Source organism: Castanea sativa, chromosome 6, assembly GCF_040712315.1.
Source record: "Castanea sativa cultivar Marrone di Chiusa Pesio chromosome 6, ASM4071231v1".
NCBI classification, from domain to species: Eukaryota; Viridiplantae; Streptophyta; class Magnoliopsida; order Fagales; family Fagaceae; genus Castanea; species Castanea sativa.
This window is the reverse complement of record NC_134018.1, coordinates 10,759,467-10,779,806: the sequence shown is the minus strand read 5'-3', so window position 1 is coordinate 10,779,806 and position 20,340 is coordinate 10,759,467. Positions and strand designations below refer to the sequence as shown.

The following is a 20,340-nucleotide window of genomic DNA, read 5'->3' as shown; positions in this document are numbered from 1 at the left end:
GTTTATATCAAAACACAATCTACATGGCTATGAATTTGAATATGCCTACCAATTGTTTGAATAATAAATTATTATGAAGTCATTTTTTATTTCTTTGGCTTCATTTTAATTTTTGTTAAAATAAAACTGTAATTTTGTGATGAATTTTGACTATTATGATAATCTCCTTATTCCTAAAAAATGATAAATTTGAAAATTATAAAATTTAGTTGTATATTAAGCAAATATAACACACTACAATAGAAGTGACAAGAATACAGTTCACCTTAAAAAAAAAAAAATCAAACAAACCAAAAATAATAGAATGATATATTTGTAAAGATAGAAAATTATTTTAGAAATCTTTTTTTTTTTTTAAATAGACAATAATTGAAGTAATTGTTACTTTAATAAGGAAACTTTTTTTTTTTTTTGAGAGACAAAGTAAGGAAACTAATTGAGCTTGTGTTGTATCATTTATGCCTTACCACCGGTGGACTCCGCTTATTGAGGAAAGTAGTGTCCATGTAAAGAGAAGCATTATAGACTTATAGTAGTAATCTTTTGGTTCTTAGTTCTTACGGTTCATTGAGTAATCTTGATACCAATTGCTAAACTTAATGATTCAATTCCTTTTATATATTGACCCTCAAAAAAAATTCCTTTTATATATATGAAAATAAAAATAAATAAAAAAAGGAGAAAGAATCTCTTACCATCTTTTTTTCATCTTGACAGGTGAATAGCAAGGAGAATTGGAAGCAAGTGCAATTAATTCCTCAATTTACTTTATTGCGCAGTTGGTGGCAATTGTTTCCTTGTCACTTATACCCACTAGTGTGTCAACCAGGTATACCTCGAATTTTGAAATTTTCACTTTATCTTTAATCGTGTTTCCTGTTTAAGAAGTATAACAGTCTTTTATTTTCACATAGGATGGAAATATTGACGGGATGCACGGGCTCCTCTGCAGCTGAAATTGTAAAATGCACAGCAAAGCCCATCATACGTCATGTGGGTTATTTGTTTCGTTTCAAGAGAATTGTTGATGATCTTAACAAAGCAAAAACAGACCTGCAATTAGAGCAGCAAAAGGTGCAAGAGGCTATCGACCGAGCTGCAATGACCAATGAGGAAGCTGAGAAGGATGTACAAAGGTGGTTGACAAATGTGAATCAACTCATGGAAGAAGTAGAGGCTTTGGAAATTAAAGTACAAGTGAACTTGAGGTTCTGTAATGGCTGGTGTCCTGATTGGATTCGGCAATACAAGTTATGTAAGGAAGCCATACAGAAGACAAATGTTGTCAAAGAGCTCCAAGATAAGGGCAAATTTTCTGAATTGACCCATCGTGCTCCAACTCCTGGGATAGGGATCTTTTCATCTAGTGATTTCGAGGCGTTTGAATCTAGAAAAATGGCTTTCAAACAAATTATGGAGGCATTGCATGATGATAACAATAAAAGGATTGGACTGCATGGAATAGGGGGGGTTGGTAAAACAACACTGGTGAAGGAAGTGCACAAGAAAACCAAAGAACTAAATATTTTCGATGAAATTGTGATGACTGTTGTGTCGTTAACCCCAAACGTTAGAAGAATTCAAGGTGAAATTGCAGGCTGTTTAAATTTGGATTTTAATGAGGAGAGCGATATGGCAAGAGCAAGTCAAATATGCTTAAGAATAAAGCGTGTAGAGAAGATCCTCATAATCCTTGATGATGTTTGGAAAGATGTCAACTTAGAAGCTATTGGAATTCCATCTTGTGATGATCACAGGGGTTGCAAGATGCTTTTGACTACACGAAGTGTGCATATATGCAATTTAATGCGCTGTCAAAGGAAAATTCCATTAAATTTCTTAGTGGAGGAAGAATCATTGGCTTTGATGAAAAAAACCGCTATAGTTGATGATTGCCCAGTCTTGAATGATGTGGTACTAGAAGTTGTTAAAGAATGCAAAGGTTTGCCTATAGCAATCATTACAGTGGGAAAGGCTCTTACAGGAAAATCTCTCAATGATTGGAATGTGGCAAAGCATCAACTAAGAAAGTCTAGACTTGTTGATATTGAAGGTGTTGATGAAGATAAAAATGCTTATGCATGTCTTAAGTGGAGTTTTGATCAATTAAAACGCAAAACCAAGTTCTGCTTTTTGTTGTGTTCTTTATTTCCAGAAGATTATAACATTCCTATTGAAGAATTGACTAGATATGTCATGGGATTAGAGGAAGATGAAGATTTTCACTTACTTGAAGACGCAAGGTGCCAAGTGCATGCAGCAGTCAATAGCCTCAAAGATTCTTCTTTACTACTAGAAGGTTTCGATAAAGATTTTGTGAAGCTGCATGACATGGTTCGCGATATTGGCTTATGGATAACATCAAAAGGGGAAAATGAATTTGAGTTAAGAGCCTGCACTCGTTTAGAGAGAAACACAAACTTTGAAAGGGCCACAGCAATCTCCTTGATTGATTTCAACACCAAACAACTTCCTGATAAATTGGCATGTCCAAGACTCAACAGTTTGTTATTGGGTGGAATTCAAAGTTCCAAAAAAATCTCTAACGCATTGTTTGAAGGGATGAATTGTCTCAAGGTTTTAGCACTACATGACATAATCTTATCATCACAATCACTCGAATTATTGACAAACCTTCGGACCTTATATTTGAAAAACTGCAATTTCAATGATAACCTCTCTTCATTGGGAAAGTTAAAGAGACTTGAGACTTTAAGCTTTTACAGATGTGGAATGGTTGCATTGCCAAGTGAGTTAGGGGAAATGGCGAGTTTAAAAATGCTAGATTTGACGCTTTGTGATCAACTGCAACAGATTCCACCAAATGTGATACGAAGATTATCCCAATTAGAAGAACTAATCATTAGTAGCAGCTTCAAGAATTGGGATGTTGAAGGGACAACCTCAGAAATAAGCAACGCTAACTTATCAGAGTTGAACTCATTACCCCGCTTGGTTATTCTCTCTCTACATTTGAACTTGAAGCATTTACCCAAAGGCTTTGTTTTCCCGGACTTGCATAGATATTTCATATCGATTGGCAGCCCATTCTTGTCTCCTACTAGTAGTTTAGGATGTATTAACTCAAGAACCTTAGTAATCAAAGATTGGATTGCCTCCTCAATGAACGCATTGAAGTCGTTGTTGCATACCGTGGAATATATTTGGATTCAGTCTTGTGAGATGGAATGCGTTGCTGATACAATTGGGGGAAATCATACCGTTACATTCGGTAATTTGGTCAAACTATATCTAAGGGAAATGAGATATCTGAGAACAATATGTGAGGGGCCCAACCAGAATGAAATCTTCAGCAATCTCACAGTTTTAGACGCACGTGGATGCCCGAGATTGATCAGTCTCTTCTCGCCGTCCCTTGCTCAAAGTCTAAAAAAGCTGAAAGAACTATATCTTTACCGATGCCATGAAATGAAGCAAATAATTTCAGAGGAGGGAATGATATTGGAGAGTCACGGTCAACCAATATGTCTCTCAAAATTAGAGACTCTTGAGGTAGGGAATTGCGGAAAACTGGAATATATCTTTCCTATCTCAGTTGCTCGAGGTCTTCAGCAACTAGAAAGGCTAAAATTAGAAGATCTTCCTGAATTAAAGCAAGTATTTGGCCAGAACAGAGAAGGAGAAGTTGGGGATTGTGAAATAGAGAGTCACCATCAACCTACATGCTTCCCAAAATTAAAGACTATTGAGGTAGTGAATTGCGAAAATCTGGAATATATATTTCCGATCTCAATTGCTCGAGATCTTCCCCAACTAGAAAGTCTAACAGTAGAAGATCTTCCTCAATTAAAGCAAGTATTTGGGGATGGAAACAACAGCGTGCTATCTAAGTTGAGAAACTTAAGATTAAAGAACTTACCAGAGCTTGTCAGTTTGGGTGGAGGAAATAGTTCTTCAGTTTGGCCATCATTGCAGAGCCTATACGTGGAGAATTGTCCTCAAGTGAAGTTGTCATTTTCTGCTAATGTGGAAGCGAATGTGCCAGCTCTGCAAAAGGTAATTTCCTAATTCTATTTATTCTACTCTTTCTTCGGTTTTGCACTTTTTTTTTTTTTTTTTTTTTTTTTTGGGGACAAAAACTAGTGCACCGGTGTTTGAATTCCATTTTTGTTTGATGGTCATGAGGTGAAAATAGTAAACAAACCAAAATAAATAAATCGGAATACTAAAAGATTTTCAAGTAGTGTACTGTAGCTTAGGTGTTAGGACTTGCACGTATTTAAATGAAAATAAAAAATATATAAACTTGTTATACTTTTAATTGAAGCGATGTCACATACTCACATGTAATAATAATAATAATAATAATAATAATAATAATAATAACATTTGTAATGGGCATCACAAATTTAGAATTTTCCACTAACAATCCATTTGTTTTAAGAAAAAATCTTATGTAAATATAGTTTTTTTATCCTTTATATTTTCATATGCTTGGTAACATCAAAACAAAATTGGGTTAAGGAAAACTGTCTCTTAATTTATCTTATTTAGCTTAACATGAGATAGAGTTTTTTTCGCTAATTTTTTTTTAAAAAACAACTTTATCTCACACGAAGTTAAAAAGAGAAATAAAAAAAATATTTTCTTAAATTATTTTAATGTCATTACCAAATAAATATATATATAAGCAGAGACCTTATGTACGAGAGCATGCGGTTCCGTTAAATGGTGTATTGTATGACATTTTTTTTCAGTTGGGCTTTCACCTTATCTAAATTTAACATTTATATCAAACTATTAAGTAATGACATATGCATTTATTTTGATGTATTAATAAAAATCAAAGAATTTTTATACATTTATTATTTGAAATGCTTTTGATAGATATGGATGGATCTAAAAAGTCACGGGAAAGATAGGAATTAAGAAAACTTTTCAATTTTATGCATAAGACTAATTTCAATGCAAAATTGCAAAAGTCTAATTCAACAAATATTGAGTAATATGATCATTTGTCTCCATATTTGTCAAATATAAATCCCCATTTCCTTTGGACTTAAAAATCAAATTTCCATAATTTCTCTTACAATATCTTTGGTTCCCTTTCTGAGAGGTACGTTAACTTCCAAAATATTATGTTTGTCTTTAATATTTTTTTTTAGATTTTATGTATTTGTTTTTATTAATGTAGCATTGTAATGTGGTTAGGATGGTTTTTTCATATTATGTTCTAATTTAGATTTTGGGTTTTTTGTATGATGCATATACTTGGTAATGATTGTAGTATATTTGGTGTTTTGGTTTCTTTTAGTTCAATTAAAATTTGGAGGTTAAATTGTGATATTATTGCGTCATTATGGCATTATTGTTTCTATTGTTGTATTCCAGCAATTTTTATAGCTAATCGATTAAAATATCATTCTTTCAACTTTCACCCTATTATAAGTAAGGTCTAAGAAAATCAAACTTTTCTTTAATTAAAATATTAATGGGCCTTAATTTTATCTCACATCAATTCTGAAACTAAAGAAAAGTTACTTTCACTAACATCAAAATTATAGGCGTTGATATAGTGGAGATAGAGACTTTAGTGGCATAAAGAAATATAGAAATTAACACTATAAAATCTATATATAAAGCATAAATCATACAAGAAAGACACCTAAGAACCACCAACTTTTTAGGTGCTAATGTGAGCATAATATGGTGACATTTGTTGGTTGCATGACTTACAAGAATTTCCCCCCAATATATTTAGTTTCAATTTTGTTTTACTAGAAAACTTTATAGTTGAATTATGACAAACAATAATAGTATTCATGAAATCAATGGATCATAAATAATTTTTTACTAAATTTATCAAAATGCACCGCGCATCGCGCGAGATATCCACTAGTATAAGAAAATTGTGAGTCCAACCCACGCGACTAGTCCAAAGGATGAGCTTGCCATCCAAGATTAAGGATTCCAATCTCTAATAGTAATAGGAATAGAAAAAGTCAAACATATATATGTAAGATAAAATTCAGAGTTACAACCGAAAATAAATAATATAAACATACTCACAGTCATAGTTGTTTAGGTCTTTAAAGAAAAGAAGACTCATTATATGATGATAGTGTATATAAAAAGGTCTTCTAGTCTATGCCCTTTACCTCACACATTTCCTTTTGATGGAGACAGGCTATATATATAGGCTAGACTATGGACCCTTTTAAATTAAGATTTGTTTCATAACCTCCTTCCATCAAGGAGTTTAAAACTTGTAACTTCAAGATGTTTATTAACCAAAGGGGTTATACCAACTAAGAGTTACTTAGAAATTGTTATTCACCATAATGTCTTTCACAAATAAAATCCTTAAGACATGATTTTTCATTTATCATTTAAATGTGGGTCATATAAAATTTTCTCAAAATCTTACAATATAAATTATAAAAAGCAGCGTGCAGGGTTTTTCTAATGATAGAAGATTTTCTTTAACCCTGAAACATATGCACAAAAGAAAATTAGTTCAAGTTTTATCTACTAATAATTTTTTTTGGGTACTACAATCACAGGTAAATTTGTGACTAAAGATTTCAAGTGAGTTTATATTATTCTTAGAGAGGTATTATTGTATTTGGTGTAGATCTCAAGTTAGGCATAAACTTGAGAGCATATTGTAATTGATTTGATAATATTGAAGAGGTAGGCACATTGTCGAATCACGTAAATCTTGCCTTATGTGATTGTTTCTTTTGGCTCATATTTTCTCTATTTTTCACACCTCACAAATCTAGGAATTGGGTTAAATTTCTAACAAAAATGATATAGTTTTAAAAAAAATAAAAAAATTTGGAAAATAATTCATTTTCCAAAATGTTAATGTCAAAACAAACTTAGTGTTAGTGTCCACTTAGATGACTTTTCCCATGACGATGATATTTAGTTCTTGATAAAATTTGGGTAGTGTATGTATTTCTTAGAAGAGTATTGAATACCTTTAGAGGGTAGAAAAGTATTGAGAGTTTGTTCAATATGTAGATTACATGAAGTATGAAAATTTTGAGAAATATGAAGATCAGAGGCTATGAAGGTCAAAGGTTATGGCTGCTTGACAAATTATTCTCGTTGTAATATAGGTGTTGTGTTATATGGTGATGAATACTCCCTCGTCTCAAGTGGGGGGGGGGGGGGGAGATGGGTAAGAAACTCAATATGAGAAGCCTGGAGAGGGTTTGATTCATTAGGCAGAAGGTCTTTGATCACTTTTCTAGTTTTTACTTAGAACTAGCCACAAATCTACGCAATGCGTGGGAATATATAAATATTATATAATGGGGTGTAATATAAAAAAAGTAACAATTACTTCAAGTATTGTCTATTTAAAAAAAATAAAAAAGATAATTACAAAAAAAAAATTTCTTTTTAACTTGACAAATATATCTTTCTTTTTTTTTGTATTTGATTAATATTTATTTAAGGTGAATTATATTCGTATAACTTAAATTTGATTAATATACAACAAAAATTTATAAGTTTCAAATTTATTATTCAAAATTTTCATCTCTTAAGGAATATGGAGATTATCATAATGATCAAAACTCATCACAAAATTACAATGTTATCTTAATCAAAATTAAAATTAAACCAAAGGAATAAAAGATGAAATTATAATAATTTATTACTCAAACGATTGGTAGACATATTCAAATTCATAGCCATGTAGATTGTATTTTGATATAAATTCAAATTTCCAAAAAAAAAAAAAAAAACTAATTATTAATCCAAACCAAAATTTAACCAAAGCTATAAAAGAGAGATAGAAGACCAAAAAAAAAAAAGTATTAACCTAAAAAAGCTGTAAAAGAGAGATAGAAGACATTGTGATAGGAAATTTTTTAAAAAAAAATACAATATCAAAACACATACTAAAAAAAACCATCAACCTTATATATAGTTATAAGAAAGAAAAAAAAAAAAACCACCAAGAGAGAGAGAGAGTACTCACAGTTTTGTGTGGAAAAATATGGATTGAATTGGAGAAATGGTATCAAATTTATACAAAATAAAATGGGTAGAAGAAGACTCAAAATATAAGAAAGAGAAAAGGACGAGAGAAGTGCAACGGAAAATAAAGAATAGTGGGAAGATAAAGAGGCAAACATGGAGGAAAAGGGTTAGAAGAAGTATAACAATAGGTGTGGACTAATAGGAAGAGGAAGAGTTTTATTTTATTTTATTTTTTATAATTTCTTTAAGAATAGGAAGAAGAAAAATTTTAAAAAGAAAAAAAAAAGATGTAGAAAATAAGTGGATGATGTGGCCGCTGATGTAGTTTAACAAAAGCGTAGTAACAACTGATGAAGCAGTATCTCGTCGGTTCCTCTGGGATTCGTCCAGATGGTTCCTAGCAGTACTCTGACGACCTTGAGGGAGCAAGAACTTATTCGAGTGGTCACCGGTGTGGTGCCTGCCACAACGCCTCCGATGGCAAAGTCAGTACGAAAGAAGGCAATAGCCGAAATATCAAGAATAAAATTAGTTCATGTTGTGATGTCGTTTTTTCGTACCTTGTATTGGTGTTGTGAGGGTTTTATATACCCTTGGGGATTATAGCCGTTGGAGTGTTAATGACTCCCTGATAACGTCTCTGGTGGAGTTATGGACTTTAATGCGTTCCCATCGGTTCGTCCAGCTGGTCTTGTAACGGTTGGGGCTTTATTGGCAGCATTGAATGGCATTAACTCTTTTTGATGACGCGGATACTGGTCATGTTCGTCCGTGAAGGCAGCTTCGTCTATGCTTATCTTCGTCAATCCCATCAACAACAAATACTACACTTCAGCTTTTAGATATATATATATATATATATATAAATGAAAAAAAAAAAAAAAAAAAAAGTGTTTGTCCAGATATTTGGTCAGGTTTCTTGATTAGTGCAAGGTGCTTAGAAGGCTAGACCTGTATATGATTTGTCATTTAGTTGGATTTCCTACCGGGCATTTAGAATGTTGGACCAGTGAATGATTAGTAATTTTGTGTATATATAATTTAAGATTAAGTTTTGGAAAGAGCAATCGGGAGTTTCCTTATTGTAAGTGTTGTCAAATGTGAGGATACTGATCAAAATACATGCTATACATACTAGCTCATCAGAGGTCAACAATTTGAAGAGGACATGCCAAGCTTCATATCAATCTTCAACTTTGAACTACATGTATAGAAAATGTGAGTCTTGACTCTTCGCATTTGAGCCCCCTAGGAAGAACTTATTTTTTCTTTTCTACTGGCTTGTAATAGAGAGAAATTTTATTTAGCAAATCTATTTTCCCTTAAGTAACAGATTGGTTTCTTTGTCAATGGGTCCCTCAAGCTTGTGTGCTCACTCTTTTGATGTTTTTTGTCTTCTAGTAAATTGAGCTTCCCAAGTAAGGCTACGTGAGAGAGAGAATCGAGTAGTTATTATAACATACAGTAACACCACTTAACCCAAAAACTTAAACTTATGAATTTAGGTCCAATTATGTTATTTTAATCACCAATTCTTCTCATTATTATTTAATATGGGACTTCACTTACACATATATACCCAACATTCTTGGATTCAAAAATGATATTCCACCAATTAGAGCATGCTTAGGTCTCATGAAGTTTCTTATTTTGCATAAATATGAACTTTTATTGGGAAGGCCAATTCCATGAGATGTGAGAGAAATGATATGGGTTGTGAGCCTTGATTTGTTAATTAAATATATGGCCATGAGATAAATCCGTATTTTAGTGCTTTCCGAGTGTTTTAGAAAAAGATAACTACTTTGTGTAATCATGACTTTTAAGACCCAATTTATTATATAGGATTAATCTTATGTCCATACAAGGCATGACTTAATCAAGAATAAAATATAAAATAAAAAATATTTCAATAATATAAATATAAATTATTAAAATAAATAGTAAAACTGCTAAAAGAACAAATATTACTTCAAGTTACGTGACAAGTGCACATTGTATACATCCAAGATTTTATAAAACCAAAGATTATATTAAATTATATAATAATTTGAAATTTAAAATAAAATAAAATAAAAGCCTTTTAAATATCTTTAGACTTTTGATTATTGAGTTTAATCAGAATAAGATTCATTTTTTATAACAACAAAAAAACAGTAATAGAGTTTCACCTGAAGTAAACTATTGTTAATCATTGTAATGTACTTCTAAGGATTTACATTGTAAAATTATGTTGTACAGCTTGTAATACTTTCATTTTGCCATATAATTTCACATGTAAGGATTTTTTTTTTTTTTTTTTTAGTGTATAAATAGGCTTTAGTCACAATTTATGTGAATTCCTGCTGCTTTTAACTAATAGAGATACAAATTGTACATGTGTAGCTTCAAATTTTGCGGATCTTGCGTATGGACAATTGGAATGCAATTTTATTCGATTTGATGCAAGGTTTGTCAAATTTGGAAGAATTAAAAATTGAAAATTGTGGAGGAATCCAAGAGGTGATTAAGCTTGAAGGGCTTCTTACTATAAAAGGAGAACAACAAGATCTGTTACTCCCAAGATTGAAGAAAATGTTCTTGATTGATCTAGATGAACTGAGGTGCATATGGAAAGGCGCAAATAAACTTATAAATCTCAACAATCTTATAGATTTAAGAGTCATCGGGTGCAAAAAATTGACGCGTCTCTTCACACCGGCCCTCACTCAAAGCTTACAAAAGTTGAAATTTCTTAAAATTGAAAGGTGTGACGAATTGGAGCATCTAATTGTTGAAAATGTAGAAGAACAAGTCTTATCAGAGAGTCATCTCCAACCTTTATGCTTCCCTAAACTGGAAAATGTCATTGTCAGTTACTGCAATAAATTGAAATCTCTCTTCCCCATGACCATCGCTGATAATCTTTTAGAACTACAGAGTTTCCTAGTAAAAAAAAACCCTCAATTAATGGAAGTATTCACACTTGAAGGAGACGCTGGAGTTCAGAAAGATGTAACGCTCCCTCAATTACAATTGATGGGACTCAAAGGTCTACCAAGCCTTGTTAACTTCTGCCCAAAGAACTATCAGTTTATACTGCCAAATTGGAGGGAGTTAGTAGTGGAAAGCTGTAAGAACATGAGGACGAATTTTACCCGTACTCCAGACAGAATTGTGATTAGAAATGGAGAGGTAATCCAATATTCCTGCCCTTTTTTTTATTATCAGTGCACTAAATTAGAGTCAATTATAGTAGTTTTTTTATTATTATCTGTTCACTGAATTAGAGTCAGTTATAGTAGTAGTATACATATATATTACTACTAATAATAATTACGTTGTGCATGTGCTTACAATCAACCCTCACTAATAACTGAGAAGTACCGTTTGTCTAGTTGGGAGCTTGAGACGAATTTTATTAAATTTTAAAAATGTTATTATTATTTTATTTATTTCCTCTTGCTTTGCCAGAATATATAAATGCTTGTTGGCTTTCGATTTGGTTGTTCAGGTAGCCCAGATAGACGTGCCTACAGGGATTTCAACAACTTCTCCAGTGCTTACCATATGCCCTGCCAACAACGATATAACATGGAGGACAGGTTTTAACTTTTAACTAAACGAACCTTTTATTATATTTAATTTATTTTTTCCTTTTTTCTTGCTTTGACAAAAGAAACTATTGTTGTGTTCAATTGATTTAGATGACTATGACGATCCTACAAATTATGACTATGACGATCCTACAAGGAAAACTTTATTTTATGAGGATGAACTCAAATGGAAATGGAATTATGACTCCGAAGATGATGAGTTGGCTTAATTTGTGGTGGGCTCATGGATGGATGGAGGTGCCTACTTCTCAAGAGGTATCTGTATTACACTACTCTTTTGCTTTCTATTTATTTTCTTTTAACATCGCTATATCGTTGAACTCTAAATACGTGTGTCTGTGTGTGTGATAATTCTACTTTCCTAGTTCCTTAACATTTTATGCTTTCAGCAACACAAGACAACAAACAAATAATTTATTTGATGCGTGTGTTTTGTTTTATTTTATTTTTGATAGATAATGTGTTTTTTCTTTTTATTTCTTGAACAAGAGACAAATATTTGTGCAACTTTTTTTTAAGTGATAATTTATGATTAGAACATCATTTTTACACTTTTTATTATACACTAATTACAACAGATATCCAACAAATATTTCATTCTATACAGACATCCAATCTAAAAGGGATCATAAAAATCGTATTTAGATTTTAATTCACATTCTACTTTGTCAGCTTGAATTTTCTCAAACCTTAATTTCATGTCTCCCATTTGCGTGCATTGTCAACACTTCCATATACAGAGCTTGTTATTCTGAAGTGGTGTGGCAAAATGTAAGAGTTAAAGATCTCTTTGAAGTGGCTTGTGGAGAGGTTGTGAGAGAAGAGAAAACTTCTCTTTGTATTAGGGGCCAAAATGGCACAAGAGCATTGTTTATCAAAATACATATCAATCTACCACTATTTCGGAAATATATAGGGATTTACCACTTTTTAGGTACTCAAGTTTGGAGAACTTGAGTTTTCCATGGTACTCAAATTCCATGAACTTGAGTTCCATGAAAAAATTTTGAAATTTTTTTATGGTACTCAAGTACCAAGGAAAACTCGAGTACCCAAAAAGTGGTAGATCCCTACATATTTCTGAAACAATAATAGATTGATATATATATTTCAGTAAACAGTGATATTTGGCCATTTTGGCCTTGTATTAGGTGCAGCCCCAAACTTCGTATTGAATCCCAACCTTTGTATTGAGAGAGAACTTTGTATTTGTATGAGATTACAATTTGGGTGTATTAGGATTTGGTCGTGACTTGTGAGGGTGCTATTACACCAATTTGTATTTTTTACCTTTATTAGTGAAAATATCTTCTGTCGATGCCGTGGATGTAGGCTAAAAGCCAAACCACATAAATTCTTGGTATTTTTTCTAGTGTGTGTGTGTGTTTGTCTATTTTCTTGTCAATTTTTCTTCGTTCCTATTATTTATTTGGTGATACTTTTCAAAGGTCCATAATATTTTCATAATCAATCTTGTGTGTAGTGCTATCCAAGAGCATTTTCTTGCAACAATTTGGTAGTAGAGCTTCTGCTATTCAGAACAAAAACAAATTGTATATACAGAGAGATTTGAAGACTTAGCCATTAATTAGCCAATAACAAGAATTACAACAAATCCAAGTCTAAAATAACATTGGCATTCGAGTACAACTTTGTTGCCATGACATCTTTGAATGCTGGCTGCATTGAGATTTCTTTGATTCTCATATAATGGCTGTAAGCCTGTAACATTATGTTTCAAACCCGCCTTCATTAACTTACAACCGTCATTGTCCTAGTCATATGTATTTTAATGTTTAAATATAATGTTCATCTTTCTTAAAAATCATGGGGTTCAACTACACTCTCTGCATGCTACCTTTCTGGGCATAAAGTTATTCCAGAATCTCTAATTTTTCTAGTCAACCTTGGGAGTTTATCACACTTCAAGCTCTTATAATGCTTTTTTCCCATTCATACACACCAGATCTGTCCACCTTTAAAGGTGATAATATCAACAAACTTAATGGTTTTCTTGAAATTCCATTGGCAAAACTGACTTAAAAGAGTTTGACAAGCATGGAGTTCATCCATCTTCTGAGAATCAGTTAGTTCCAATGAAAGGTCCTTCCATGGCCTGTACAAAGAACATGCTAGGTCAGACTAGTTTGAAGATGGAATAGAGCATACATATTAGAGATCCAGCCTTCAAATAAAATATAATAGCATTGCTGTAAAAGCAGCCAACATGCAAGAGATTAGGTTGCAGTATTACAAAATCAATGCTGGTAATCAACTTTTTGCTGGCCTTAAGTTATTCATAAAATCTTTAGCAGATATATTAAGTTATTTATTACTAGCCTTCAACTTTTTGCTAGTTAGATGAAGCTTTTTTTATTTCTCACTAATGAAACCATACAAAATGTCAAAAATGCGAAGTTGTAAATGGAGGCCTTCGACGAATGGAATTCTTGGGGATTTTCTTTATGGAATGCATGCTACTTTCAAAGTCAAAAAATTGGCACTACTACTTAGTTTAGTTTAGTGAGAAGTTATGGCTTTTGGCTGAAACAGTTGGTATGGCTGAGCCATATTGAAGGTAGTAGATAGACGGGGGTAATCACTACTCAATGTCGGAAGGTTTGGCATATTGGTAAATATTGGACCAAAGAAAGGTTATACACTCCTATTTTGGCTAATTCAATGTAACCATAAAAACGAAATCTAATATAGACTAGACAAATGACCTTCAGTCCAGGCAGGAAATGATCTATTGAATAGAGGGAACTCCACCTCTAGAGAGGATACTACATATTGAAATTAAGGAAGTGAAGGTTTGGAGATTAAGAAGCTTACAACCTTTAATTAGGCTCTGTTGGGGAAGTGGCCTCAGTGGTTTGGGGTAGAGGTAAGACAATTATGGAAGCATGTGATAATTTTGAAGTTCAGAGAGGAGTGAGGTGGTTGAAAAACAAAATCTGTTTGAGGTACTCATGGATGTAGTTTATGGAAGTGTATTAAGATGACATGGGATAAGTTTCTACTAAATATTCAGTTTGATGTAAGCCTTGGTAACCAGATCCAATTGCATGACTATTGGTGAGGTGAACAGCCTTTGAGGGTGGTTTATCTTCTCTTCTATGATAACTCCATAAATCGATAGGCTTCAATGGAGTCTATGTTGGTGAGGCAAGTTACAGGGAAGAGGAGGCATTGGGATGTTAGATTTATTCAAGACTTAATGATTGGGAGTTAGACATGGTGGCCTCATTTCTCCATTGTTTAGATTCGCATATCCCTAACAGAGAGGATGGTAGTCAGTTTCTAACAACTTTCTCTAGCTCCTTATTTAATTTGTCTCGTGCATAGGGTTTTACAAATTGTGATTGCATTGTGACATTTATATAGTTTTCTTTTGTATATAGTTATTTTTTTGCAATTCTTTAGGCTGCTTCATGCCCATTGCTTATGAAGTGGTCTTTCTTTAAGAAATTATACTAATCTATCCAGAAAAACAAAATCTCCCATTCCTCAGCAACAATTTGTGAAACTTGAATTAGAAAGAAAACAATTAAACAGGACAATCACCTTGGGTCACAGGTTAACAATTATTAGTTAAATACCATGTTGATTTCTTTCAGTAGCACATACCATGTTTAGTTCCAAAATAATCATCAAAAACCCTTCATTCCACATATTGTTTACAGAACAGACAATTGAGAAGGGAAAAAGAAAGAAGCTAGAAGACAAGATGTAATACCATCTCTAGGCAAGATTAGCTTCAGCAGGGCAATGTATCTTCGAACACAGTGATGCCCCCAGGGTCTTAAGATCTTGGAAGATATCTGATCTGGATTCCACAGAAATATAATATTAAAAGCCTGTAAATTTATATTTTACAAAGTGGAAAATAAAAAAATGTCTACTCATAAAAATATTTTTGTATATAACATTTAATTACATTAAAGTGGATTCAAATTTTTTAACATTTGCTTTCATAAGAGAAAGTCAAAGCCTATAACTTCAGCGGACATGAACGCAAACCTTACTAATTACAACATGTCAACATTGCATGTTTTTCATCCCAAAAAAAAAAAGGGAGAGAACATAGAATGTTGGCCTAAGTTGTGACAATGAACTCTTCAATCTATCTTAAATTGTAAAAAAATTCAAATAAATAATTTTCAAAATCAAATTATCAAATCTGTTAAGCCACTCTAAACGGATTAACAAGTAATACTGGATTTTATTATTTGTTAGTGTAGAGGGCATTTTATCGTAACTCGTCTTATTCTTATTCCAACTACAAGGGTTTGGATAGACTTCGAAGCTCAAAAAAATTGGCTGTTTCTAGAAGGGTATTCTCTATTACAACTGTATCATCTATTCTTTACTCACAGCACAGATTCAAATTCTATTTATGAAGTGCAAAACAAGAACACATAATTGACACAACAAAACTATCTATCACTCTCTCCCCTTTGTCCTCAAACAGGCATATAGTGCTAGAACTGTCTTGTTTTGTCAGGAATCCCTTGTAGCGTTCTCAAAACGCCCATACTATTAAAACATTGTTTCTCAACAGCCAAGCAATTTGAACCATATATATTACTCGACCTTAACGACACCATTAGTCACAGAAATCCTCTAGAAGTATTTCTTCACTTCATCTATCCCACATTAATAAGCAACATTCTATTCAACTTTCCGTCTCTATGGTAGATCAAATCACAACTTCAAGATGTTCAAAACAAATATCCTCACTATCAATCGTCAACATTTCACAATTTTTCTTTTTTTCTTTTTTTGTTTCAAAGAAAAGGAGTATGACATGAACCCGGGCCGGTAAGTCTTAAACCCACAACCTCACCCTCCACCTTGCTCTTACAAGGAGAAGAGGCACCATTTGAGCATAGAGCTTATTGGCAACATTTCAAATTTTCTACACCAATATCAAACAAAATTTATATATTATCTATAGCCAACAAATCCTAAAATAGCTTGATGCCAAAGTTGCCAACAATGCCCTCACCACCAAAAACAAAGTCAATATAAAAAATACGAAAGTAGACCACACAACTTAAAATTCAATAGCACATTGGCCCAACTGGCCTCTAAGAGAACAAAATGAAAATTTACACCAGACTAAATGCGTTCATTCCTAACAAAATCTTATAATTAAGTATAAGAGCAAAATGCCAATCCTTGATGTTAACCTACTGTAATCTCTCCTTCAATTGTTACAAGTCCTCAATCACCATCCCAATCCCCAAAACTAGTGGCTACCTTTCAAAATTGATTGCCACAATTTGTTATGTCAATCAGACGTCTACAAGGATGACCTCCCTATCCAGATCAACCACACCATATGCCTGCATTGATTGTCGCTGAAACTATGTTCTAGGATCAGTTCAACATTCCCCACCAATTACTAAGACTCCTTGCTTGGCAAAGTATAATGTATATGGGATAAGATTCTCCCATTGAAACCAAATTTTATATAGATGTAAGACATGTGGCATTTAAAAATCAAATAATTGTCACATTTCTCACATCTAACTAAGAATGGGAGGGGAACATTTCCCATAGAGTTTTATTTGAACTCCAGATTACAAGTTTAACACAGAAATTGAATCTTTCCAAAATCCAAGTCCAAAATCCCTAGCTCTAGCATTCAACCCAATATGCCAATCAACTAAACAAAATAGCATACCTGAAAAACTAGAAGCAAAGGAAAGAAGACACAGTGCAGATATAACTAATAGGAGTTCTCAACAAGTAATGCCATGAAGCTATTGATAGTCAATAATCCTCACAGCCAAATCTATTTTTGATGCTTTCATCACATTCATTTTCAATAAGATCCAATAATGATTGCAGAGTTCTAAATTTAATTCAGTTTGAAATCTTGGGGTCAAAACCATTAGATTTACTAGAAACCTTCCCAAGAATAATAGCAATAGTTAGCCATCATAAAAGTCTAGATATCAAAGAATCCTCATGAATCTCTTCCTCCAAAAAAATGGCTAAATGGGAATAAGATTCTTGAAGCTGAAGCATTCGTGCAGAGTCTGATCTCAAAGCAGTGAAATTTCCCATATAAGAAAACCAGAAAACTTTTCTCAATTCTGTGAAAATACACAAAAACAAAATTTCAATATATATATATTGAAACCATAAGGCCAAAACTGATTTGGCACCAAAAAATAAAAACTAAACTGTATGGGGAAACAAACAAGAATCAATCTAACAAATATTTTCTTTTGATAAGCATGAATCACTCAAACAACTTAAATGTGAAAATATATCACTCAAGTCTGTCAGCAAGGTGTTTGACAATTTAATAGTTGGCAATGAGGGGATTTGAACCCTGGATGTCCCCTATTAAAAATATCAAGAGGTATCAATTAATTAAGCTACAAGGCTTTTGGCTATGCACAAGCTCAAGTATGCATCATGTATGGGAACAGAAAGATCCCTAGGATGGCTGAACAAAATTAACACTAACTAAAGAATACAAAAGAAGTAAATGCAATACTATTAAATTTAATCCCAAATCTTGTCCAGAATCAAAACCACATTGAAGAGCATTGGCTGGAAAGAGTATGCTGAATAATTTAATACCTTCCAACTGCTTTGTGTACAGTTCAGTTATTTCCAAATTGTGCTTGCCACCAAATTCATCTTGTTTAGTGGAAGGGATAAAAAGTGATCACAGAATGCTGGACATAGGCCTTAAGATTCACCAATAGCAGAACAACCTTATGCCTTGGAGACTTAATGAATAGTATGGGCATACTAAAGGTGGGCAAGCAGCAGCTGAAGATATGGGGCATGTGAAAACATTCCATTAGACAGCAACATTAAGATACCACGGAGTGCTGCGGAGTTGTGGGATCCTCAAACCTATGTAAAAGAGCTGATCTGATCAATTGCTCTAGGAAGGGGACAAATTGCAAATAGACTAGACCATCATGCATCTCTGTGGTTATTTTAAAAATACTGTTCAATATGAAGACTTCAAGTATTTGTACTGGGTAGAACTGTCTATGCTCTTTCCCTTTGCAGAATTATTGGTAACTAAAGGGAAATCCTTAACCACCAATTGCCAAACACTGGCATATTGTTTATAAATCGCACTCTTGACGAGTCTAAATTTGATCCCATTTCCAAAGGAACTCCCTTCACGTCACCATCTGCTTCATTTGGCAGAGAATGAATCCGACTGTTTTTCAAAAATAATAAAACTTACTGAAAGGCATCTTTGCAACAACTCTATTTATAGGGTTTAATGACTGGTTAAGTGAATGAAAATCTATCTATACAACATCACAATCTAACAGATCATTCTGTGAATAGATTGTGGGATTAACTATCAAACAGCTTCAATCACTTCTTCAATTTCATTGGAACTCCACTGAAGGCAAAGTGATTCTGCAACATTTCCTAAGAGAATACCATCGACAAGACTAAAAAATTCTTGGTAGATGATGAAAGATTCTTCCTCAAATATATCCCTAGAGACAAAGCTCCTCCAATGAAGGAAACCATTCAAAAGAATCCTTGAATATAAAGAAGGTGTATTTTCAAAATGACTATGGTGCTGCTTTCCAGAATTGAGTTCAGATAAGACAAAGTAGCAGGCAGAAGCATCAGAAAGAGCTAGGCCATGGTTTTCTTCCATAAAGTAGCCCTTGTGAGGAAAATCTTTGTTCAGAATACCCAAAAATAAGTGCCCAAAGTTTGAAAATGTAGGGAGCTTGTCTCAGTAAGAAGAAAAAATAATTTAGATGTTGTCTTGCATGTCTTGTAAATGCAATGAGAAAGCACTTCCAAAGGAGATAACATTATAACCCTAGACAATAGTAAACTTATTGGTTGAATACTTCGTCGTTGCCTGTACTTCGGTCTGCAACCAACATTAACAGCTTCCAGAGAGCATATATTTGCAAAATCTGACTCAAAATGCAAGGCAAACATAACTACTTTAAAATAGATCTCCTCAATTATGTTGATGTTGATATTCACTTCTTCTATTTCCCATAACAAATTGATGGTACTGTCTTCGTAATCAACTGGTCCAAATAACCGGACAGAGTTTTGAAAGCACTAGCAGCAATACAAAACCCAAGAGAGAGAGAGTAGATATCTTTGATGTTTTGTAAACTGTCAAATCATCGATGTCAACCCTATTATACATCCATTGCACTAATTCAAGAAGTTCAAAATATAAACCATAGGAGTGCATGTAAAGCCCTCACAAGTGCAAACTTGTGAGGGCTTTTCCCTGACTTAGTACAAATGCACAGATCAAACTTTTACCTGGCTTCCAGAGATAGCCTCAGTACCAGGGCATTTAAAGCCCTCACAAGTTGCATGTTAGCACTTTTATTTTCTTTGGGTACAGAATGTTGGACACTGCATAACATCAACAAGTACTCAGAAGTTAATGTCTTCAAAGGTGATGATCCAATTTATGAACTCTCTGCCTGTATAAACTAATCAACTAATCCAAAGTACCCAGCACATCTCCATTTGCTAACTCCTTTACAATCTGAAGGACAGGATAATAATGCTACCAGTACAAGGTGACAGAAGATGTATTGAACTACTTCCTGAATATCCAGCCTTGAGAAAGGAACCCCAAAATTTCTGGAACAAGCACAATCATTTTTCAAAACCAATAGTTGAACTAACAATTTATTTACGAGATTAAAGAAAATCTCTGCGAGTCATTAGATGAGTTCAAATAATGGTTTAATTCTATAAGATGATTGAATTCGATGGATCCAAAATAGGAGTAAGG

General features: G+C 33.1%; 1 protein-coding gene across 1 annotated transcript; it reads left to right on the top strand.

Moving 5' to 3' along the window:
- Positions 1–715: 715 nt before the first annotated feature.
- LOC142639426 (putative disease resistance protein At4g27220) lies at positions 716–11,764 on the top strand. Its single transcript, XM_075813612.1, has 5 exons — positions 716–829; positions 915–4,017; positions 10,345–11,133; positions 11,453–11,543; positions 11,646–11,764. Exons 2-5 carry the CDS (start codon positions 916–918, stop codon positions 11,762–11,764), a joined length of 4,101 nt encoding a protein of 1,366 aa, XP_075669727.1. The 5' UTR covers positions 716–829; position 915.
- Positions 11,765–20,340: the final 8,576 nt, after the last annotated feature.